The 26353-nt window shown below is 36.8% G+C and overlaps 1 protein-coding gene across 3 annotated transcripts in view; it reads left to right on the top strand.

Moving 5' to 3' along the window:
• Positions 1-26353, top strand: part of LOC131052678 (DEAD-box ATP-dependent RNA helicase 21) — a 218892-nt gene that overhangs the window by 46125 nt on the left and 146414 nt on the right. For all 3 annotated transcript variants that reach the window (XR_009107493.2, XM_057987254.2, XM_057987253.2), the window contains exons 5-11: positions 8869-9050; positions 9156-9265; positions 9443-9521; positions 13924-13965; positions 14110-14229; positions 14511-14573; positions 14730-14895. Coding sequence is in view for 2 of the 3 variants with exons in the window: in XM_057987254.2 (XP_057843237.2) it covers positions 8869-9050; positions 9156-9265; positions 9443-9521; positions 13924-13965; positions 14110-14229; positions 14511-14573; positions 14730-14895 (762 nt within the window). In the remaining variant the exon portion in view is untranslated. The remainder of the gene's footprint in view (positions 1-8868; positions 9051-9155; positions 9266-9442; positions 9522-13923; positions 13966-14109; positions 14230-14510; positions 14574-14729; positions 14896-26353) is intronic.

Here is a 26353-nt window from a genome sequence, read left to right as displayed (position 1 = left end):
ACACATGGGTTCTATTTGATCTTGCGCCTAGGAAGAAACCCATTGGCTGCAAATGGGTCTATACAGTCAAGTGTAAAGCTGATGGAACTTTGGATAAGCACAAGGCTTAGTTGGTTGCTAAATGGTTCTCACAGGAAGAGGGCATCAACTATGAAGAGATGTTTGCTCCAACAACCAAGATGAGCACCATTCGGCTTGTTCTAGCCATTGTAGCATAGTTTGGCTTGAAGGTCCATCAAATGAATGTCAAGAGTGCCCTCCTCAATGGTGATTTTGAGGAAGAGGTCTACATGATGCAACCTCAAGGTTTCAAGGTAGCCGGTAAAGAACACTAGGTACGCAGACTGGTGAAAGCGTTCTATGGCCTCAAATAGGCTCCTTGGGCATGGCACATAAAAATTAATCAGTATTTGGTTGGACAAGGCTTTTAGAGGAATCCTTTGGATCCCAACTTGTATGTCAGGAATATTGGTAGTGAGATTCTTTTTCTTGTCATCTATGTCGATGACCTGATCGTTACCGGTTGTGCGACACATTTGATTGCATAGATCAAACATAATTTGTGCTAGTCTTTTGATATGGCATATTTGGGACTTCTGCATTATTGTCTCAGTGTAGAGGTTTGACAAACTAGTGGCAGTATTTTTATGTCTCAGTCAAAGTATGCTAGGATTTTGCTGGATAATTTCATGATGGATGATTGCAAACCTTCATCTACACCTATGGAGAAAGGGTTGAAACTATCAGCTAAATTGGATTCACTTGTGGTGAATGAATCAACTTTCAGGCAACTAGTTGGTAGTCTCATCTACCTAACAACCACTAGACCTGATCTCAGTTTTGTTGTGAGCTACATATCTCACTTCATGACAACCCCTAAGGGAGAATATTGGGTTGCAGTGAAGCGTGTACCGAGATATGTGAAGGGTACACCTAACTTTGGCATTCTATACAACATAAGCAAAGATCCTTGGTTGATTGGTTTTACAAACTCCTGGGCATGTTCTATTGATGACAGCTTCTGGGTATGTCTTCAGTTTGGGCATAGGTGTAGTCACATGGACTAGTAAGAAACAACAGGTGGTATCTCTTGATTGAAGCTGAATATTGGGGAATTGTCAAAGCAACATGTGAGGCAATTTGGCTTCGAAGGATTCTTTTTGGCATGCAAATCTCTCAAGTAGGTCCTTCTCCCTTGTTCTGTGAAAATCAAGGGGTGCTGAAATTCGCCAAGAATCTAGTCTTCCACAAGTGTGCCAAACATGTTGAGCTTCATTGTCACTTAATTTGACAACTTGTAGAAGATGGATCTATTTAGTTACAATATGTTCCAACTAAGGATTAGATTGTAGACATCCTCACCAAGTCTCTAAGCCCAAACAAGTTTGTAAAATTTACGGGGCAAATTGCTGTAGTTGATAGGATGACCATTAAGGGTAGGGTATTAGAGTATTTAATTACTATTTAATGGTCACTTAGTGAATATTAGTTGATTAGTCTGTTTCTATTTTATGCTTCTGTTTACGATTGTTTCTTTGAGAAACATCGGCTTGTAATTGCCTATATGTAACTTCATTTTCATTAATCTATTAAGCAATTACCATTTCAGGAATGAAGGCAAGGGATAAACCCGAGGTGTGTTTGAATGGGGAAGTCCAAACCCCCAGTGTAAGTATAGAAGAAAGTAGAGTTGGGAGGAAAGTCATGCCGAGAAGGGAAACTTTGCAATTGCAATGGCTTATACTGACTTAGAAAATTGGCAATGCCTCCATACTTAGAAATTTTGAGGATCTTAATCAGATGCATGGGGGATGAAGGGGAAGAACTTGTACACAAATTTGGATTAGGAGGAATGCTGGTACGAGGACATGGGTATTTTGGACCACAAAATAGACTATAGAAAAGGGGACATGACATAATGTATGTAAGTTGATGTTTAGCTTATGTTTCAAGTATATGTTGAGGTCATTGATCTTGTGTTTGTGTTTTTTTGAATTATTGAATTGAGTAACTATGTTAAGCTTTTTATTGATGCTCATTGTTCATTAAAGTAATATCTTTGTGTATTCCTTTATCAATTTATTCTTTGGAATTGTGTGATGTTTGTCCATTTAATCATTTCCAATTGTTGTTGGTTGCAGTTTAACCAACTGTTGGCATTTATTGGTGTTTTTTTTTTAAATCTTTGTTTAGAACTTAATAATGGCGTTTGCTTTAGCTAGTATAATGTTTTTTCCATTCATGATTGATATGTTTACCCTCTTTAAATTTAAAAATCTTGCTGCAAGTCGTCACTGTTGATGGTTTGGTATTTGCATCCAACACAAAAACATAGCTAGCTACACTTAATCGAAAACATTAATTAAAATCTTATACGATGTGCATATTTGTAATTTTGTTAGTTATATGTTTAGTTAGATTTTGGAAACCTTACACTTATAATTTGAAGAATGGTTCAATCATACACACTATTTTGTTTTGTGTTATCTTTAAAGGGACAAATTAAAAATGGTAAACAAACTTCTGTCTAGATTTTTAAGTGTGCCTTTGCCTGTGATTGGAGCTGTAAATAATCCTCGATAAATAATCTTGCATGGATTGAAGTATATATTGCCACTTGAAAACCTGTTACTATCACTTAAATATTTTGATGATAGAAGGAACATTGGAAGGATGAGACTTGGTTGACAATCACTATTGAGACATTCCCAGCCATAGAAACGAGACTCGAACTCGGCACGGGCTCGGCAAGGGTGACTCAACTCAGAACTCTAGACTTGGATCGGCCAGGATTCAGCAAAGTGAAAAATCCAAGAAATTTAGAGATTTTTAAGGATTTAGAACTTGTTTCATGCACCCTTTATTAAACAAAACTTAAATACACAATAACATCATCAAATAGAAGCTAATTTGATCACATACACAAGTATACATCGATCACATTAGTATAAACGTAAATTGTAGATGAAGGAAATAGCAACCATAGATATATAGAGTGTCATATATAAAAATATTACAAAACTCATGGAATATGAAATCCATGACATCAAATGGTCCACACATATATTAAAAGTAAAACAACTACAAGTCTATGGTTTAGAAGAGCTTGGGTCTTTCCTACGAAGGCGTCTAAGGTAGGTCCTGGATGCTTCAACAACCATACTCTCTGCCCGTGACTCCATTCTACCCTCACCAACATCAGCTATGTCTGGCTCTAGCTCTGGCTTTGGCTTTGCTCGTGCTCTAACCTCCTCCTGTGCCATGGCTACAGCCTCAGCCTCTCTATCTACTTGGTTGATCCAATCTAAGTCCTCATCGCTAAAGATAGGATTTGTAGCCTCACCGATCAACTCAAATTTTGTATCAACGTCGTCTAGCGTAATCAGGGTGGTGTCATGGTCCATAACCTATTTCCGTCTAAGACGAAAGTTGTAATGAACAAAGACTAGATCATTCAACCTCTCCACAGACAGTCTATTGTGCCTCTTGGAGTGTATGTGCTCAAACATACTTCAATTGCACTCACAACCGGAAGCATTGCATGGTTGGCTCAAAATACGAATGGCTATCCGCTGAAGATTTGGTGTTTTAGGACCAAACATCTGCCACCACCTATTTGAATAAGGTATTGAATAAGGTATAATTAAAATTATGCTCTTATTTCTTAAAATATACATTTTACCTGGGTGCATTTTTGTCTGATTTTTTTTGCAAAGCTGATGAGAGAAGACCTCCCCTTTGGCATTATAAAAGGTCTCTAGCTCTTGGATTATACTGCTGCTATGACCAGGCGACATTCGCTCTATCACTGACTAAAGCCCACCAAGAGCCTCCTCATCCGCCTTGAAATCAGGGCGGAAATGGAATGCCGGATTGAGGTAAGAAGCAGCTGCATGAAGGGGCTTGTGAAGCTGGGCTTGCCATCTCCTATCACTGATATCACAAATGTGACGATACTTACTCCCATCCCCTTCATAGGCAGATTTGATGCCGTCCTTGGCCTTGTCCATGCCCTCATATATGTAGCGCATTGTGGGCTTCTCCCCATCAACAACACGTAGGAGAACTACCAAGGGCTCAATGAACTGCAAATATTGTGAAACAATATCTAATATCAGTTAATGTAATTGTGAAATTGTGAATGAAAATAAGCAAATGAAAGAAAAATACGAATAAAAATTAAAAGTTAAAAGTTAAAACATAATGTAGAATGCTTAAAAATTTTACCTTCGCAATCTCAACACAAGGGGTCCAAAAGCTTGGCTCATCAAAAATGCAATCTGCAGCATCAAGGGCTCAATGAACTACCAAGCACTCAATGAACTGCAAATATTGTGAAACAATATCTAATATCAGTTAATGTAAGTGTGAAATTGTGAATGAAAATAAGCAAATGAAAGAAAAATACAAATAAAAATTAAAAGTTAAAAGTTAAAACATAATGTAGAATGCTTAAAATTTTTACCTTCGCAATGTCAACACAAGGGGTCCAAAAGCTTGGCTCATCAAAAATGCAATCTGCGGCATCAACCCCTACAACAGTTGTAGCATAGGATGAGGAAGTCCACTCCTCACCAACAAACATACATCTCAAAGCTGCCTTACTCTGAATCAAGGATTGCAGTGTGATGAAGTTGGTGGCAAATCTAGTGATTCTAGGACGAGCCAACTCCTTTTGCCTCGTGTATTGCCTCATTAAGTTAAGAACCCATGCATGATTGTATACAAATTTGCAAATATTTTTTGCCTTCTCTACACATGTCCCGATCCATGCAATCTTACCGATGTCCTTCAACATGAGGTAAATGCAATGGGCAACACATGGAGACCAAAATATAGATGGGTGCCTCTCCATCAAAAGTTTACCTGCAACAACATAATTTGTTGCATTATCGGTCACCACTTGTACTACATTCTCCTCACCCACTTCATACATGACCTCTATAACTTCATATAGGTAAGTGGCATTTTTGGAATGTGCGGAAGCATCAATGGACTTTAGGAACATGGTGCCACCTAAAATTTGAAAACAAAGCAAAATGATTGATCAATGATCATTCAATAAATCTTAAATCAAAAATAAAATATGAATCATTAAATAAAATTCAAGCTATTCAATCACTTGCAAAAGAAACAAGAAAATTTAGGAGTTTTCGATTTCTCCTATCACTCCAACCATCGGTCATGATAGTGCAACCCTTCTTCCATATCTCTCGCTGATCCTCTAATGTGGCTTTTACATCAGCCACTGATTCTGTAAAAAATGGGCCACTTAACTCGGAATCAGAAGGGGCTTTGAAACCCACCCCACAAATAGTGATGGCATCAACCATGCTCTGCCAATAAGGAGACCTATCACAAATAAATTAAATAGGATAAGTATAAATATTAGACAAAGCAAGCTAAAACTATAAAAAACTTAAAAACTTAAAACAATCAAATAAAAACTAAAAGGAATTACTTGGTTGCGAAGAATGGAATATTGCAATAAAACTGAAATCTTCCAATTGCACTTTTAGCCTTGTCGTGTACCTCTTTGTTCCAACCCATGCTCTCAAGTGAAGGTTGGGCACCAAGAGTAGTGTGTGGCTCAAAATATGAATCCATCCTAGATATACGAATTCTAGGACCAATGCTTGCATTGACACTCCCACTACCACTGACACTACCAGCAACAAAAATAGTAGCAGTAGCACTAGCACTCGCACTAGGATGATATGGAGGCATGGAAGAAGCCTCTCCAACACAACCAATGTTGGCCTGAGTGTTATGAGACTTTTTCCCGTGAAAAAATTTGTAATAAAATAATATATAAATCAAAGTAATTAAGAAATATTATTATAATGAAAGGGTGTGACTTTTGCAATCACCCTTGGGGTATTATTAAAACTCGTAAATTAATAGAGAATGGGGGAGGTATGGAGATTATACCTAGAGAAGGAGAAGAATGCAAGAGAAAGATAAATTGAAAGGAGCACAAGAGAGGGGATAGTTAAGGTTTGGTGGTTGGGCATTGGGCATTGGAGGAGGGGCATGTAGTGTGTGTCCAACTCAGGGTATAGCGTACACCCGAGAGTGTCCTGGCCAGGGCTGTGTTTATTTCATGCTGTCAAGGCATGTGGGGTTCTGTGTAGGAACCGTGTCCTCCTGGAGTGCTTCCTTGCCTGGAAACCCTAGGCCTATAACTAATCCTCTGCGTGCGGGAAAGCAACCTCCCCATGATTTAGAGATATGTAGTAATCAATTTCATATAGTCATTGCCCTAATGTTTCACTACTGCAAATTATTATCCTAATGTTTTATTATTGATATATATTAATGTTTATAAAGATTTCCTCCTTGAATGTATTTAGTGTACATAAAGTTTATATGGTTATATTTCAAATTTTAGGTTAAACTTTAATAGTTGATTTATTTAATCCGTTGCAAATATTTAATTAACCATAGAGGAAAAGTACCATTACATTGAGCCAACTCCTCCCTTTGCCTCTTCTTTATTTCTTTTCGAGCCTCAAATATCTCTAATAGCACTTGGCACTCACAAATAGCCTCAGGAAGTGCTAGTGTGCAAGGCTCTACATCATGGCCACGTTTGCCGGCAAGGTGGTATTTTAATCTCTATTTATGCCTCCATGAAAGATTGTTTTGCAAAATTTACATTTTGCCTCTCCTCTTTTTGCCTGGGAAAAAGTTTAGTATATTTCCAAGATGGATGTTTTCTACCTGGGATTGTTCTATGAGGAGTGGAACTAGACATTGTTTTCAAAAGTTGAAGGTTGCTGGAATAAGACACAATTACAAAAAAATGAATATTTGTGCATTGTTAAATTATAAATTAATATAAAAAAAAATGTAATAGCATTGTTGTGATTTTGATACAAAAATCAATGTAATAGAATTTGTATTCATTTTTTTTTTCAAAGAAATCAGGAAACCTACCATGTAGATTGTTTTTTTCATTTCAAAACATAAAAAAAGCAGAAAACCCTACAATAAATTTACATTGTAGGGTTTGCTGATTTCTTTAAGTTTTGAGAAAAAAAAAAATCTACATGGTAGGGTTTGCTGATTTGTTTGAAAAAAATGAATACATATTACAAATGTTATAAAAAAAAAATGTAAATTTTGCTTATTAAACACCAAAAAAACGAAAAAAAATCAATCTTACCTCTTATAAGAAGGTTGAAATGAAATGCAACCTCTTTCCAATTCTCTCTAACAAGCTTTTGATGCACCAAATGTAAGTATTACACTGCCCCAATGTGATTTGTTGAAGAAATTTCACTCCTTCTCCTTGCTGGTTGCCCTACTATGCTCTCTTCTTTTTCCTCACAACTCACTCTTCTCCTCCTATTTTTTCAATAGAATGAAATGAGATGCCTTTTACAACTTGGAATCAAATATAAATGAAAAAAAAGCAACTTAAAACATTTTTTAATGTGTTTTTTTTTCTTTTTAGGTGATTGCCGCTGGCCGAGTCCTGGCATCAGGACTCGCCGGGTCCGAGCTGAGTCACCGAGTCCTATGACTCGCCATGACTCACCCAGGACTCAACAAGTCCTGGTCTGAGCTCCCTAGGACTTGCCCAAGGGCACTTGGCCCGTGACTCGTCGAGTCATGGCAAGTCACGGAACTCCGTTCCCGGCACATCCTACCTTGGCCAACTGTGATTCAGATAAACACAAACAAACTCTAAATGACATTCCTACACTATCTTCTGGAAATGAACTGCCTCATTCAAAATCAGAAAAGCACAAAAGCTCCCGACAGTTAACTCTAAAGCCTTCATTGTGTTGGCAATATCCAGTGTGACATCAGCCATGAGCTCCAAAATATATAGAAAGTGGTATAGTATACCATATTGATCTGTATCTTTTGGATGAGGAAGATGAATTGGAATAAAGTCCTGGTTGTGACTGAAGGCTCATTGGGTCTAGCTTGTGGAGGCCCTGTAGCTTCTTCCGCCTGAATATTGTGTTCCTTTGGTGGCTTATGTTTCACACTGCACTTGCTTTTTCCCTTTAAAAGTGAAGTAACATATTCCACTGCTGGGGGCAGACAATGACCAGATGGCTAATGGTAGGAATGCCCGAGGCTGTGATAACAAATGTTTTTGACTCTTCTAGTTTATCACCAATTTAGTGGGCCGGATTGTCAGGAGACGTTTCATTGAACTTCTTGTTTATGAGGAAAATCGGAGGTGGGGTTCCCTCATCCCTGTCTGATTTCTTGGATTGGAATTGTGTCCCTTGCTATTGAAAATGGTTTGAAGGCTATATAGACACTTGTATATGTTTTAAATCTTCTGAACTATTCATGGCACCTTTTTTTTTTCAAGTATGATGCTTATATTAATGTTTCACTTTTGCTTCTGGAGATTCAGATAACTGTATCAACATTTCAGATAGCACGATATGGTTAAGATGAGTTCTCCAGTTTTTATTATACTCGTTACTTTCTCATATTGAAGGTTTTGTTAACTTGATGACTAATCTAGTTTTACAAATATCCACAAATTTATCATGTCAATGAATAACCTGTAGTGAGGTGGGTGTATAGGTTGTGTAATGTATCTTTGGAGCCTGAAATAATTTTGCTTCATCTAGTGGTTTCCTCTTGTGTTGTCTTTGAATAAGTTCTGTTGAAAGCACTTACTAGGGCCCACACTAAGACATGTCTTATTTTGAAAAGGTTTTACCCATGGTATTCTTTTTCAACATAAATGATTGATCTGTGGGGGCAGTCTAGACTAAAGTACTTTGTTGTATTATTTGTTGATTCTCCAGAAGTAGAGGGAACATTTTTTGGTTCAAATGTATTAATATTTAACTTAAGAAGTTCACCATATATTTTGTTTTGGGATATCAGATAGACATCGCCATCACGAGAAAGATCGCGAACATGAAAGAGAACGTGATCGAGAGTTGGAGAAGGAGCGCAGGGATCGTGACAGGGAAAGGGAAGAGGAAGCGAAAATTAGAGAGAAAGGACGCCTTGAGAAGCAAAGTGAAAGAGAGAAAGAGAAGGAATTAGAAGCTATTAAAGAACAGGTTGTTGATTATCTCTGTTGCATTTTTATGTCAATATCTCCTTCCATAGAAAATCATGAAATCCATATCAGCTTATCTTGATAAAGTCCCTATTTATTTCTGCAGTATCTGGGAACAAAGAAGCCTAAGAAACGCGTCATCAAGCCAAGTGAGAAGTTTCGATTTTCATTTGACTGGGAAAATACTGAGGACACTTCAAGGGATATGAATTTTTTGTAAATAATTTGGCTCTGATCTTAAATTAATTAAGCTCTCTTATTAAACTTTCATGTTATTTTCTTAGTATACTCATCATTGATTAAACCTATTTCTGTATTTTATATAAGTGTAGTTTGTTATGGCTGTATCTTTTTGAACACCTAAAGAAAGAGTTTGATGTTTTAAATGAATAGATACCAAAATCCTCATGAAGCACAGTTGCTGTTTGGTCGAGGTTTCCGAGCTGGGATGGATCGCAGGGAACAGAAAAAGGTATGTGATTCGAGTTTTTTTGTTTTCCAGCTTAAATGTTTTAATTCATTTGATTAAACCCCTTTGAAACAAGTTTTTCTTTTGTAAAATATAATTAAGATCTTTCAAGCTCGTGTTATTTTAGCAAATATTTATATAATGCTAAACTCCTATGCAATAGTTGTTTTTCTATTTTATCAAACCATAGCCTTATTATGTTTTAATTTTTAAACCTGATGGGGGTGAAAGAAGAGATTACAACCAAGATATTTACAAGAGTGTAATTTTAATTGAAAGAAACATTTTTCTGTTGAATATTTTAATTTCAGATTTGTTGGGTGTATTTTGTCAACTCTTTGAAGATTTTATGATAATTAGTGATTGAAATATTGGGTGCCTAAATTTTTCGATATTCCAGACTGATAGACAAAGTAATCAATTGTAAATTTGTGAAAATTCTGTTAAGTTTGATTGAAAAATTGCTCCCTCGCCAATCATTTCAGGGATACACCTTTGGCCTAGATGCCACAACCTAATGCCATCTATTCTGTCAAATTCACCCAGGGCTTGCACCTGCCCTTGTCTGTTAAGATCCATGCAACCCAATATGGGATGCTTCAAATTAATTAATTAATTTTTTTTGGAGATTTGGACTTGGATCTTTGCTACAAGTACCCATTGGTAACTATTGTTTGTGCTCATCCCAGTTGACTATGAAATGTCCATTTATCTGTCAGAATGTTGGGGAATTGAGTGTAACCAAGGTTACCAGGAGACGGGGGTACTTGGAGACTCCGGAGACTGGTACAGTTACTAGTATGACTAATTTTCAAAAATAGGAGACGGGGGGCCAATTTTTTCAAAATATAATTTAATAATTTCCAAAGCATATGACAAATAACTTTGAAAACAAGAACAGTGGTAAAGTTTAACATTAACTTTAAAATTGAACAAAAATTGAAATTAAAATTGCTTATATTGCTGATATCATAGCCAGTCTAAATTGTTTAATGAAAGTAAGGTAATATAGCTGTTGAGCACACTCAATATTGTTGGCTATATAGTAAAGGCAATTTCTCTATAGATTATTACAATGATAAGAAATTAGTCTTCTCAAAAAGTCTACACTGTCAATAGATCCAATCACTATAACTTTGCATGGATTTTTGTCTTCTTACAAAACAATTTCCTTATTAGTCATTTCCCTAGGACTTTGCTTTGCTGGAAGCTTATCTTATTTGTTTGCTTTATTGTTTTTGCCTTTTTACTGCATTTTGCCCTAAGTTTTCTAGGAGGAGACGTCAATTTTTGGTCGGGAGACTTTGGAGACGGCAGCCAAAAGCACCTTATGCGTCAAGAAGTTTCTGAAGAAGTCTCTGGTACTAGAGATGTGTCTCCAGTACCGGTACGGGTGTCTAAGGGTAGGAGACGTGTCTCCTGGTAACTAGGAGTTCAACAATTGCCACGAAAATTGAAGTTCAAACCATAGAAGTTTAAATATTAATATTAGAATAATATCTTTTATTAGTTATTTAATGGTCAATTTTGTATGATATTGTAAATATAGGAGTTTCTAATTTAGTGTTTGTTATCGGTTGTTTCTTAGTAGAAACATCGATCTCTTGTAACTCTATTTAATGATCTTTCGATCATTCTTTAATTCATTGAATTTTTACCAATTACTTTGTAGTATGATATCACAGTAGGTATCTAAATTTTTATAATTCTAAAATTTTTCAAGAATTTTTTTTTTTGGGCTGCATTCGTAAAATCGTGGGTTTGTCTTTGGGAAATCTTTTCCCACCCACGTCTGTTCTCTGTTCATCGTCTGTTCATGCTTCCCGTGTGCAATTATTTACGCTCGTTTTCTGGCTCATAAAAAGCCCGTGCGATTTTTGACTGTTATGTTGGCCTGTGCGATTATTTTTCACGTCGTCGCGTCATTTTTTTTTGCATTGGGGGTGTTTGCAACTTCCACGCGATCTGTATTTGGCCGCATTGTGCAAAGATTTTATTTTCCATCAAAGCCCACAATCTGTGTTTTGAAGCCTGCGTTGCTTGCTTAGATCACGAATATTTTTCTGCGATTCGTCTGTGTGCTGCACAATTTTTCACGTCCATTCTGCTTTACACACAAAAAGGGTTGTTCGTAGATTTTTTTGTTTCAAGCGCCCGATTCAGATTTTCTTTTCAATGACAATTTTCTATTTGGCGGTTTTCTTCTACTTCCACGCCCTAGGGTTTTCAAAGACCCTCCATTTATTTTCGACAGCAAATAATATTGTTTTCGAAGTCTGCAAATTCATCAACATTTGTTGCAGCCTAAGGTTTTTACAAACCCTTTGTATTTTCCAGTGGCCGAGGTATTTCAAAAATCCATTCTCAAAAAACTATATTCTAGTTTTTTTTGAATACTCTTTTGGGTCTTTGTTAGAATTTTTCGGGTCATCTGAAATCCGTACATTGGGGATCCGTGCCAAAAAATTTTCAATTTTGCCACGAAATCAGTGCAATTTTTCTACCTCAGTTTTGGTCATTATGCATCACGTTCATGCGATTTCATGTGTTGACTATCTCCCACCTCGATTTTTGTGCCATCATTAGGTTAACTAGCATTAACCTCAGTTTTCATTAATGGCATCTTTGACAAATATTCTGCTCGAGGGGAGTCGGAAATTCAACGACAAATATTATAGAACCTGGAAGCAGCGGATGCTCACAATATTTGAGTATCGTGGCATTGATCAGTTGGCTCTTGGAAAGGTCTCTCGTCCCATTATAGTTGGACCTGATCAGACCAAGTTTAATGAAGAAAATCGTGGAGTTGTCATGGTCATCAAGTTCTCAGTGACCAATGATCAGCTTCCTCATATACCTTTTGGCAAAACAGTTGCCGAGATATGGGAGCATCTCAAGACGCTGCATGAGACGTCTGATAAGAGCAGAGCCTTTTTTTTGAAAAATATGCTCTTCTCTATTGTCATGGATGAGCTCAAATCCCTTCAGGAGCATCTCAATCGGATCAAGGACATTTGTGACCAGTTAGAAGCCATCGGTCGAAACATGGAGGAGGAGGACATGGTCGTCATAACCTTGAAAAGTTTGGCAAAGTCCTACGAGCATTTTGTCGACACACTAAACATCACCTCAACTGGTGTTGATCTGAAGTTCGTTGATGTCTGCACTAAAATGTTAAACCACTTCTAGGCTAGGCGTACCATCTCTTGCAGGCCATACCATCCAAAATTGGCATTTGGATTTGTGCAGATTTCTTGATTAGTATTTATCACCAGCAAATTCGGAATTCATGCAAACAACAGGAGTATTTTATGAATCAGTTTGCTTTGGACTCTGAAGATTTTCAGTTTCATTCAATAATTTTGTCTGCAGGCCAAGTGTAGGGTCTAGTACTTTCTTCCAATATTTGTTATTGGTAATTATAGTTAATGCAAATAAAGTTAGTTGGAGCCACTTTTGCCAGTTGGATGCTCTTATATTATGAACCCCATTGAACTCATCAATAGAAATGCTTCTCTGGTTGAGCGGTGGACTCCAGGTATGCAAATCTTTGTTCTTGGTGATTCAATTCCTATAATTCTGAATAATTGCATTTTCTGTTCTTAAAAATCAGAACTCAGAAATTTATATCAGACAATTATATTTTTTCCAATTGGGTTCAAAAGCATTGTTTCATTGGCATATACTTCATGTTAAAACCTTGTTCAAACATTGACATCCAAACTCAAACAAAAACACTTGAAAACTATTCCAAAACCTCCAATCAGCAAACCCCAGAATCAGAAAAGGTTAGCTCAGGTTGGTTGGGGATCTTTCAACAGTGGGCTGGCATCCGAAATTTGAAATATTTTTGTCTTGATTTGGAAGGAAATAGATTCAAAGCAGTAACTTTTCTTGCATTATTTATTGGATGCTTCATTTTCATGCATAGTGAAATGATACAAAATGATATAATAAATTATGAAATTATGAAGCTAACAAATGGTTAATGGGACCTAAGTGTAGTGGATCTTTAACAAGAGAAACTGTAGGAATCTATTGTGGTTTGTCACTGAGATCTGGCAGCACTTTTGGAAAGACATTTGTACTACAGTCTTGCAGTCAACCTTGTTTAAATAGGATTTCTTTAAAAAAAATGAAAGATATCATGCTGCGTGCCAATGTTTCTTTGATGTGGCCCGAAGTTTCTGATTAGCCTTTATTATGGATTGATACTTGAATCTCTTATGCCTTGGAACTGTAATTTCTTTGCCATAGGTAAAGTGTTTCTAGTGGCCATGTAAAAAATAGTATTGTAAACGTATTAAATAATCACGTTGCATAATCTCATTTTTTCATTATTGCTTACTTTTTATTTCTTATTTGATTCCAAATTCTGTTGGCACGTGTAAATTTTTGTTTACAGCTTGCGGCAAAGAATGAGAAAGACCTCAGGGCACAAATACGGGTATTTTCTGCCAAGCTGATGATTGCTTAATGCTTTTGATTTTATATTTGGTCACTTTTATCTTTTTGTTTTAGAAATGAAACCATCATTCTGTATTTGGTTAAAATGAAATTTCATATGCTATTGTAAATATGTAACCTATAGAGTAAAGATGGGGTAGAGGAGAAGCCAGAAGAGGCAGCAGCGCAAAGACAAAAGGAAGAAGCTGCAAATGTTTATGATACCTTTGATATGCGTGTGGATCGCCATTGGTCAGAAAAGAAGGTAGAATTCTTTTGAGTGATGGTGCTATAATGCTGTTGTTTTAGTCACACGGTGTTCTCATCTTACCATTTTCTTTTGCTTTCTGGGATCTTATCTTTCCCTGAAGAATCTCGTTATTACTTAAGTGCAACTTCTATGTATTTAGAATGGCACTGGTTATTGTTTTGGCAGAATGCAAATAATACTTTTTGGGTTTATTTGGTTAGGTTTATTCTTAGTTATATGAATGATAGAAGTTTATTCTTGCTTGATTAATCTTACCGATCAACATTATCATTCAGCTTGAAGAAATGACAGAGAGAGATTGGCGAATTTTCCGAGAAGATTTTAACATCTCATACAAGGCAAGTTTGATACTGTGGTTAGTTGTTTCTCAGGGTTACTGAAAATTATCATAGCTTGTGGAAACCATAAGAGATCAAGACAGCTATGAATATTATTGTGTTCAATATCTTGTGAATAGAATGTTTAAACTTTAGACATTTTAAACTTGGATGAAGGGTTCCCGAATTCCACGACCCATGCGCAATTGGGAAGAAGGAAGTCTTACGTCAGAACTATTGAAAGCTGTGTCTAAAGCTGGTTACAAAAAGCCATCTCCCATTCAAATGGCTGCCATTCCTCTTGGCCTTCAGCAGAGGGACGTTATTGGTATTGCAGAAACAGGTAATGTCTTAAAGTTGATCTAGGTCATAACTTTAATCTTGGAATTACTGCATAAATTTTCCTTTAAGAATTTCATAAATACTACCAACTGTATATTTATTTTGTTTCCAGCAGCATAAATTGTGACTTTTGAAATGATTCTGCCAGGAAGATATCTGCACTATTATGTTAAAGTTTGCGTTCCATTCCATGGAAAAAGTATGTCTTGATCTTGTGATTCCAGAGGTTTTATTCAATTATAAAATATCATGTGTTAAAACAAGTCACTAGACACAGATCATAGAGCAGTGTTAGGGGTAAATAATGTATGTTAGTAAGAATAATAGTTATAAGTATGTTATGTTGTGTTTATGTTTATGTTGTCGCCGAGAGGTTCCCGCTGGGTAGTTGGGAGTTGGTGACGGTTGGCAACTTGACCAACCGTCGGGTCTATATATTGTTTGGTTGGATCCTCGGCAGGGGGAATTATGTATGGACAATTCTGGACACTGGAATAAAGATATAACTTTTCTGGTCTAATTATTATCATTTGTCATTTATGTTATGATGTACAATTGTTTTGTTTCATGAATACTTGGTACGTGCGGTAAATATTGTGTTATCTGATTATTCACCAACTATACATTTAGGACCAAACATTTTGGTGCCGTTGCCTGAAAGAACCTGGAGATAACTATGGCGGCAGGCAGAAGCAATTAATCGGCCGACCATTTAACCAACAATTAATTGTCGTGGACAGCGACACGCACAAAGAGAGTACTGCGGAAGAGGAACGAGAGGATTAGTTGACGATAGACTTGGTGGAGTTGTGGGACGTGTCGGTCACACAGTACGTGTAGCGAGAGGCTCAGGAGAGAGCTATATCGGAAGGCACGGTACGTGGTGAACTCACTGTCAGCACCCCCGTCTTTGACCTACTTGGGAGTATTCCAAGGTTACTCGCCAGTAATTTGATTGCACTCCAAGACCAAAGGGAGGAAACGGCAAAGGAACTTCGGCGGCAATGAGTTCTCCGACGGTACGAGGAACAGAGTTGTAGGGAGGAAGAGGAGAGGGAGGCTAGTTGGCACCGTACCTCTGGCACTTGATGCCCCTACGATCGAAAAAAGATAGACGTACCACTACTACCGAAGGAGTAAACGAGGGAATTGTACGAAGATCTCTCCACATAAAAGAACAGGTCGATCGGAGACGGCGACCAAGGGAGATCGCCAACTCGAGGAGTCCAGAGAAACACAACAGAAGTCGGAGTCGTAGTCGGGAGAGGAAAAAACCGTGTATGTGGGAGGAGTTGGCCGAGGTCGCCAGGAACCTACCATTTCCAGACGTAGTGGAGGAAGATCTCGTCGACCGGGCCCTACACTCGACGTCAAGTGAAGAAGACTCCAGAGCCGAATCACAAAGCACCCAATCAAAAATTTCCGAACAAGGAGAGGAGGCGGTACGAGACACGCACGAGGAAATCGCCACTATTTTTGAAGCAACGTTGTCTGGCATTAAAAATTTGTCCTTGTCAGAGGGCATCAAAATAGGAAGGTTAGATCCGGAAACCCCGGGAAGGAGGGACTATAGAAGCGAAGGTGACCAACGCTCAGGTGACAAGGGCCCGACCTGAACAAGAGCGCACGGTACCTCCCGGACACATAGTACCTTCTCGACATATAGCCATTTCCAGGCACTGCATAAAACCGTACAAAAAAAGAATGATGGCACACACTCCGGAGAAGTAGAAACTCCCGAAATTCATGGGCTACGGGTCAGAGGACCCTGTATAGCATTGCAAGACATGCGTCACCATTTGGGAAGCAAATGGCCAGGACGACTGAGACTATTGGGTGAAGGCATTCCCGGCCACTCTGTGAGGAATAGCCATTGACTGGTACACAAACCTCGATGCTCAACATAAAACATCCTGGAGCAATCTGAAGAAGGCCTTCGAGGAAGAATTCAAACTCCTACGAGATGACAACGAAATTGTGGCAGAAATTTACAACACCAAACAAGGAAAAACCGAAAGTGTGCGCGCATATAACATAAGGCTAAGGGAACTACTTAACAAAATAGAGAACCAGCTGACGGATGGCCTCTAGAAGCGGTGGTTCGTGGAAGGATTGGTACCATCCCTGAGGAGGACGATGAAAGTGGTCCCTCTGCCATCGTATGACGAAGCATACAATCGCGCCATGGATTTTGAAAGTGAAAACAAGACATCTTGGGTGAAATGATGGGCGAGCGATGGTGACAGCACGGACAAAGACAGCGATGGGGGATCCAAAACTGTGCAAGCACTTCGGAAGGATATGATGAGGATGATGGAGTTAAAAGGTGACAAGGAAAGTGGTAGAGAAGGAAAAGAACTATGGTGTATTGACTGCAAGACTGAGGGATACACTAAAGGAAGTTGCCCCCGCAAAGTTTTCTGTGACATCTGCCAAGTAATGGGACATTCCACTAAGGAATGCCCATACAACTTGAAAGCACGAAGCACACAAGTGCTCTATGCCCAACCCGACCAAGCCACACTGTAATGTCCCTGCTAGTTAGAGACTACTGTCCTGCAAAACAAATTGTTAGAATACAACATATATATATATATATATATATATATATATATATATATATATATATATATATATATATATATATATATATATATATATATATATATATATATAACTAATTTAACTTGCAATCTAACTTTAAAATACTTAATTACATAATCACAATTCTCATCTAGTAAAAAGGATACGAATGCCACACGAAGATATGTCCTTAGGCGGCCGTGAGGCTCGCCTTCTTGGAACCCATCTTTGTTCCACGTCCTCCAATAAATCGAAGGTGAATTCGACTCCTGTCTTGAATGTAATTTCTTACATCCAAGCCCTCCAGGAAATCGAAGGTTAATTCGATTCCTATCTTGAATGTAATTTCTTACATCCAAGCCCTCCAGGAAATCGAAGGTTAATTCGATTCCTGTCTTGGGTGTAATTTCTTACACCTAAGCCATCCAAGGAGGACCCTATGTCCATTCCTTTCCTTGGGTGATGCACCTCATCACCCAAGTCCTCAGAGGGGACCGACCAAATCCGTCTCTTCTTGGTTGAACGTAGTCAACCAAGCCATTCATATGCATATAGATGATTAGTATATATACTGCCCTAGGGATTATCATAATCCCTCCCTTAGACTAAGTGAGTGTCCTCCCTATAGCCTCCAACATGTAATCACATTTATAATACATTCTTGCATTTGATTACTATTTTCCATTCCATAATCCACATTTACATATTCCTGATTTAACATGTATTCCCTAACATATATTCATAAAAATGTTCATTAACCATTATTCACATTTATTTATTACGTATATTCCTAACTGTTCATTAATATGTATTCATTAACATATATTTTCACATATCCATTTAACATATGTTTACACATATTCCTAAAAACCATTCCTTAATATATGTATTAAAATATTCATTAATATATATTAAATATACATTAATTATATTTATTAACATATATATTAAATTATTCATTCATTAATATATATATTAAAATATTAATTACTTATATTTATTAACATACACACTAAATAAGCATTAATTATATTTAATGGGGTATAAGGGTAGACAGATCTGACTTGCGTCAGATTTGGTCTGCATTATATAAGAAATGAATAATTACTGTCATACGTGTTGTAGTCTATATTCTCTTACTACTAAATTCTGCACTCAAACCTTATTAGCCTTCCTCTCTTCCACCTCCTGTTTAGCCTATCTCCACCCCCCCATTTATATTTACTTCTATTTGATCGAGAGATACATCTCCTTGAAGGGTGACGACCTTCCAATTAAACAATTCATATTACTTCGCAATAACCCGTCTAATATATTCAACGAACCATATTGATATTAGACTGCTTGCCTTCACCCAAGGCGATATTAATTAATAATACGGGGTCACTAACTAATGTTGGGCTTGACGAATTATTAACGATAATTAATTTATTTCTGTTAACATCGAAGAACATAACCAATCAATTGTTAGATGCCATTTCCAACACTATACTTTGTTAGGTCCCGGAGACAACTGAGAGGGGGGGGTAAATCAGTTGTCAAATAAATTTGAACCAAAAACTTATTAACCAACTTAATGCTTAATACCGGTAAACCAGTTAAGTATGCCGGTAGATAGTGTTAACAGTAAATTGCTATATCGGTAAGGATTAATGCATGAAACATAAACATAAAGTCATCCACAACACATGACACCAATATTTGTACGTGGAAACCCTGTAAGGGGAAAAACCACAGTGGGAAACCTTACCCACAATCAGATGATACTACTGCAGATAGTATGTGTACATAAATGGGGTTTGCACATGCAGAAAGGCCAACAGCCTAGAGCTCACTGCTCAATCACAAAATGGAAGTCACACTGACTACAGTTGGATGGTTAAATCTAATAAGAATGTACTACTCAAAATAGCATCTTCATATGCTGGATTCAGTACCGGTGTAATGCTGATATGCTTCTACAAAAACCTAACTTCACCTTCAGATGATGTCTTCGTGTATATCCCTGCTTGATCTTGCATATACCTTCACTTAATTCTTTTCGCATTCCACACTTGATCTTACAAATAAGATCTTACATTTATACCATACCCTAAGACCAATTTTGGTAGGTCGGCTTTACAAGATATTACAATAAAATCATTTTACAAACAATATAATATCCGATGCAATAACCGATTGAACATGTCGGCTTAATGCATTTACAACAATAATAAATCATCTCCATAGCATGCCATGTTGATCTGGAAAAGATAAACCTGCCGGTGTAACCCTAGATAACCTGGACCTATTTGCCGGTAAAAACAAATATGCAAATATGAATATACCAATGATTATTTCTTCAAAATAAAGTGTCCGCATGATGTCTTTGACATTACCAAGTGTCTTCCATATCATTCCAGGTACCGGTGAACAATATATCCTGCCGGTGAACCATATACCAGTAACTGTTGCACAGTTTACTTGCTTGCCAGTGAATGTTGCTGGATCTCCAAAGTAGGTGTATTAGTAGGTGTTGACATCAATGATAAAACCATACCAAAATACCAACAATATCCCCCTTTGGCATTGATGGCAACACAAGATGGAAAAACCATCAAAGTGTCAAAATAGAAATGCCAAATACAAAAACCAACAATCTCTATTTCTCCCCTTGGGAGTAACAATACCATTCTCTCAAATGTGTTTTTCAAAATCTCTCCCAAAAAAAAGATAATGTGTTTTTCCATAGATATCTCTCCCCCTTTGACATCAAATGCCAAAGTCATGAAAGGTCAAGTTCATACAAAATACCAACCAATTCAATATACCAACTACTCCCCGTGAGAAGTAGCTTCCTCATCAAATATCGGAATAAAAGATTTGTCTTTTAATTTTGCCGGTTGATGACAATCATCAACTGTCTAGGTCTCTACCGGTGGAGGTATGACTCCAAGCTGATCTTTGAGATACTCAAAAGTCTCCTTAGGCAAAGGTTTTGTGAAAATATCTGCAAGCTGTTCCTTAGTATTTACATAAACTAGTTTTATCTCCTTTTCTTCAACTTTTTCCCTTAGAAAATTTAGTTTAATAGAAACATGTTTTGTTTTAGAGTGTAATACCGGATTCTTAGATATATCAATTGCTGCAGTGTTATCACAGTATATAGTAATAGGTTCCTTGCATTTTACCTTTATGTCTTTCAACATTTGCTTAAGCCATCATACTTGTGTACAGTTAGTTGCTGCTGCAACATATTCTGATTCTGCTGTTGATAAAGATGTACAACTATGTTTCTTACTCAACCAAGAAACTAATCTCTTTCCAAGAAAGAATGCTCCTCCAGTGGTGCTCTTTCTATCATCTATATCTCTTGCGCAATTTGCATCTGTGTATGCACATAGATCAAAATTTTCATCTTTGGGATACCATAATCCAAGATTTGTTGTGCCTTGTAAGTACCGGAAAATCCTTTTCACTGCTGATTCATGATTTTCCCTAGGATTCCTCTGAAATCTAGAAACAATACATACTGCATTCATAATATCAGGCCTGGTTTGTGTTAGATACAGTAAACCTCCTATCATAGATTTGAATCTAGTTGGATTAACAGGTGTAGATACATCCCTTTGAGATAATTTGTCATTTGTAGTCATGGGTGTGCTTACCGGTTTAGAGTTCTCCATCCCAAATTTCTTTAGTAATTCTTTCAAGTACTTGGATTGACTTAAAAATATACTTTTATTAGTCTGAGAAATTTGCAAACCTAAAAAGAATTTTATTTCTCCAATCATAGACATTTCAAATTCTTGCTGCATTTCAAGAGAAAATTCCTTACATAATCCATCTTCTCCTCCAAAGATTATATCATCAACAAATACTTCAATAATCAAGATATCATCATTAGTGACTTTGTAGTATAAATTGCTATCTGCATTTCCTTTAGTAAAACCAATCTTCAAAAGATACTTATCCAACCTTGCATACCAAGCTCTTGGGGCTTGTTTCAATCCATACAGAGCTTTTCTTAACCTGCAAACCACATCATTGTCATCTGTAAAAAAAAATCCATCAGGTTGTTCAATATATACTTCTTCTTCAAGATCTCCATTCAAAAATGCACATTTAATATCCATTTGATAAACTTTGTAATCCTTGTGAGTTGCAAAAGCCAAGAATAATCTAACTGCCTCAATTTTGGCTACCGGTGCAAAGGTTTCATTGTAATCAACTCCTCCTTTCTGAGAATATCCCTTACACACTAGTCTTGCTTTGTTTCTGACAACCTTACCATCTTCATTAAGTTTGTTTTTAAATACCCATTTAGTTCCAATTACATTTTTATCTTTAGGCTGGGGAACTAATGTCCAAGTATTATTTTTCTCAATTTGTCCTAATTCTTCTTCCATAACTTTGATCCAAAATTTATCTTCACATGCCTTTTTGATAGATGATGGTTCAATTTGAGAAATAAGACATACCTCTTCATTTGCCAATCTTCCTCTTGTCATAACTCCTTTAAATTTGTTTCCAATTATCTGATCTTCAAAATGATTCAATCTTACATACCGGGGTGTCTTAGTTTGTTGTTGTTCTTCAATTATTGTGGAATCTTCTGATGATACCGGGGTAACTGGATCTTCATTTTGTAACGGTGGATTCAGTATAGGTTCATTTGTCACAATTTCTGTTGCCGGTTCAGAGTCTATATACCTTGAAGTTCCTCTGAATTGTTCATCAATCTTACATTTGTACTCTCAACAATTTTCTGCAATCTTTTATTAAAACATCTATATGCCTTGCTCTTAGATGAATAATCAAGAAATATTCCTTCATCACTTCTAGGATCAAATTTGTCAATATACTCATCTCTTCTAATATAACATCTACTTCCAAAAATTCTGAAATACTTAAGAGTAGGAGTATTACCAAACCATAGTTCATGAGGGGTCTTACCGGTTTCACCTTTGATGTGAACTTTGTTGAATGTATAGACAACAGTGCTAATTGCCTCTCTCCAATACACGTGGTAGATTTGCTTCTGATAACATACTTCTAGCTGCATCCAAGATAGTTCTGTTTTTTCTTTCAACAAATCCATTCTGTTGTGGTGTCCGAGGTGCTGATAACTGTCTTCTGATTCCATTCACTTCACAGAATGTATTAAAGTCCTTTGATGTGAATTCTCCTCCTTGATCTGATCTTAAACATTTGATTTTCTTACCGGTTTCATTTTCAACCATTGCCTTGAATAGTTTGAACTTTCCAAGTGCTTCTGACTTCTCTCTGAGAAAAGTAACCCAACAAATTCTAGAATAATCATCAATAATTAGCAAAAAATATCTATCACCTTGTAAGCATCTAGTTCTAGTTGGACCACATAAATTAGTGTGAATTAAGTCAAGAGCATTATTGGATTTTTCTGGAATACTTTTGAAACTAGCTCTAACTTGTTTTTCAAATTGACATTCCTTACAAATTGTATTATGAGGTTTCACAATTTTAGGTAGATCTCTAACTGCCTTAGAAGTACTGATTTTTACCATGCAATCAAAGTTTACATGACATAGTCTCTTATGCCATAACCGACTTTCATCTATATGTGCAATTAAGCATGCCTTTTCACTCTTATTCAAATGAAAGATATTGCCTCTAGTTTGATTACCGGTTGCAATTTCCAAATCAGTTCTATTCATGATTTTGCATTTTGCATTTTTAAATTGTAACTGAAATCCCTTCTCAACTAATTGACCAACACTTAAAAGATTATTCTTTAATCCTTCGTCATAGTAGACATTGTCAGTGTTATGTTTACCATCAAGAGATATTAAACCCTTGCCTTTGATTGAACAGGTTTTGTCATCTCCAAATCTTACTAAACCTCCATTGAATTCTTGAAAGTTCAAGAATTTACCTTTGTCTCCAGTCATATGATGTGAGCATCCTGAGTCAATAATCCATTCATTCTTTGCTTCAACTTTAGCTGCTAGGGCTTGTTCTACCGGTTGAGCAATAGGTGCCGGTTGATCTTCTGTTATAGCAACAAAAACCCATCCATTGTCTGCTGGATCCTCATTAGAATCATCAGTCACACCTTCATCAGCAATGTAACAAGGTTTGTCTTTGTTCTTTTTAAATCTGTATCTCTGATATTCAGGATTAGGCTTGTATGTTCTTCTAGCTTCTTCTCTTAGTCTAGCATGTTTATCAGGGCATCTTGAAGCCATATGACCAATCTTATTGTAGTTAAAACATTTAAAGGGTGCTTTACCTTCATACTTACTTCCAATTGGACCTTTTGGCATTTTCCTTGCAAATAGTGCTTCAAGTTTTTCAAGCTCTTCATTCTCCTTTTTGGATTCTTCAAGTTCTCTTGCATAAAAGGCTCTTCAGTCTGATTTGTCAAATGATGGAGCAGATGATGTTGATGCTTTAAAGGCCAAATCAGTCTTTATAGCAATAGGACCAAATTCTTCAATTTCAAAGGCTGAAAGTTTTCCAATCAATGTATCCCTAGTTACTGATGTATTAGGCATTGTTCTCAATTCATTTATAGCAGTAACCTTCGTTTTATATGCCGGTGGCAAACCTCTTAAGATTTTTGAAACAATTTCATCCTCACTTAGAGTTCCTCCACAACATTTAATACCCAAAACAATTTCATTTACTCTTTCCATAAAAGCAGAAATCCTTTCATCTTCTTCCATTTTCAGATGTTCATACCTGAGTCGGAAGCTTTCAAGTTTTGCAATCTTGACTGTGGAATCTCCTTCATTCAGTATTTTCAAATGATCCCAAATAGCTTTAGCAGTAGACCTATCTGATAATCCCATGATTTTTTGATCTGATAATGCTCTTAAAAGTGCTTCTCTTGCTTTGCAATCATTTTCTTCATCTTTAGCTAAAGTAGTTGGAGCAGTTTGACCAGCTACAGCAGCAGTATAACCTTTCCTAGTAACTTCCCAGATGTCTTTACCAATGCAATTCAGATGTGTCTCCATTCTGATCTTCCATATCCCATAGTTGGTTCCATCAAGTTTAGGACTGTCCTTCCTGAAATAATTAGTAGACATTGGATCTCCTCAAGTTGTTAAACTTCTGCAAAAGAGGACTAGGCTCTGATACCAATTGTTAGGTCCCAGAGACAACTGAGAGGGGGGGGGGGGTGAATCAGCTGTCAAATAAATTTGAACCAAAAACTTATTAACCAACTTAATGCTTAATACTGGTAAACCAGTTAAGTATGCTGGTAGATAGTGTTAACAGTAAATTGCTATACCGGTAAGGATTAATGCATGAAACATAAACATGAAGTCATCCACAACACATGACACCAATATTTGTACATGGAAACCTTGTAAGGGGAAAATCCACGGTGGGAAACCTTACCCACAATCAGATGATACTACTGCAGATAGTATGTGTACATAAATGGGGTCTGCACATGCAGAAAGGCCAACAACCTAGAGCTCACTGCTCAATCACAAAATGGGAGTCACACTGACTACAGTTGGATGGTTAAATCCAATAAGAATGTACTGCTCAAAATAACATCTTCATATGTTGGCTTCAGTACCGGTGTAATGCTGATATGCTTCTACAAAAACCTAACTTCACCTTCAAATGATGTCTTCGTGTATATCCCTGCTTGATCTCGCATATACCTTCACTTAATTCTTTTCGCATTCCACACTTGATCTTACAAATAATATCTTACATTTATACCATACCCTAAGACCAATTTTAGTAGGTCGTCTCTACAAGATATTACAATAAAATCATTTTACAAACAATATAAATCCGATGCAATAACCGATTGAACATGTCGGCTTAATGCATTTACAACAATAATAAATCATCTCCATAGCGTGCCATGCTGATCTGGAAAAGATAAACCTGTCGGTGTAACCCTAGATAACTTGGACCTATTTGCCGGTAAAAGCAAATTTGCAAATATGAATATACCAATGATTATTTCTTCAAAATAAAGTGTCCACATGATGTCTTTGACATTACCAAGTGTCTTCCATATCATTCCAGGTACCGGTGAACAATATATCCTGTCGGTGAACCATATACCAGTAACTGTTGCACAGTTTACTTGCTTGCCGGTGAATGTTGCTGGATCTCCAAAGTAGGTGTATTAGTAGGTGTTGACATCAATGACAAAACGATACCAAAATACCAACATACTTAACTTTAATCATTTGTCCTTCGTATCATTTATAACGACAATACAAGGAACCTCTTTAATATTAACAATATTTGATGAGGTTCACTTGGGGACATCACACAGACAGATCTGACACATGTTAGATCTGGTTTGCCACTTAAATTATCTAATTACCATCATACAAACTACAGACTGTGTTCATACTATCGGGCTTCTATATATTAAGTATGCATATTAAGCACATCCCGTGCATACCACCAAGGACAATGATATAATCAACGATCCAAATTGGGTATGAAATAAAATAAGTTCTTCCTTGATTGTTGTATTGTCATCTTATTTCAATATATAAATTGTGTTTACAATTGAGAATATGTAGCTTAGGTTTAATATATAAATTATGTTTATAATATTAATATATATTAATTAAATAATAATATTTAATAAATAAATTTCAAATAATCATGCGTTGTTAATAATAATAATTGCTTCATTTAGGATATATAACGATCAAGGAGGGGACATGACACACACCGTCGGCAACACCTCCGAAGCCAACAACAAACTTTGACGCCTCCCTTGGAGGGTACAGAAACAATCGACGAGGTAACAATAGATCCAATAATAACACACCAAGGAGCGTAATTCAATATGACGGGAAGGGGCGACCCATGATTCAATGCAGGAAGTGCAACAAATGGGGTCACTTTGCCGGCGAATGCGA

Source organism: Cryptomeria japonica, chromosome 5 (genome assembly GCF_030272615.1).
Source record: "Cryptomeria japonica chromosome 5, Sugi_1.0, whole genome shotgun sequence".
Classification (NCBI taxonomy): Eukaryota; Viridiplantae; Streptophyta; class Pinopsida; order Cupressales; family Cupressaceae; genus Cryptomeria; species Cryptomeria japonica.
This window is presented reverse-complemented; position numbering and strand designations above follow the sequence as displayed.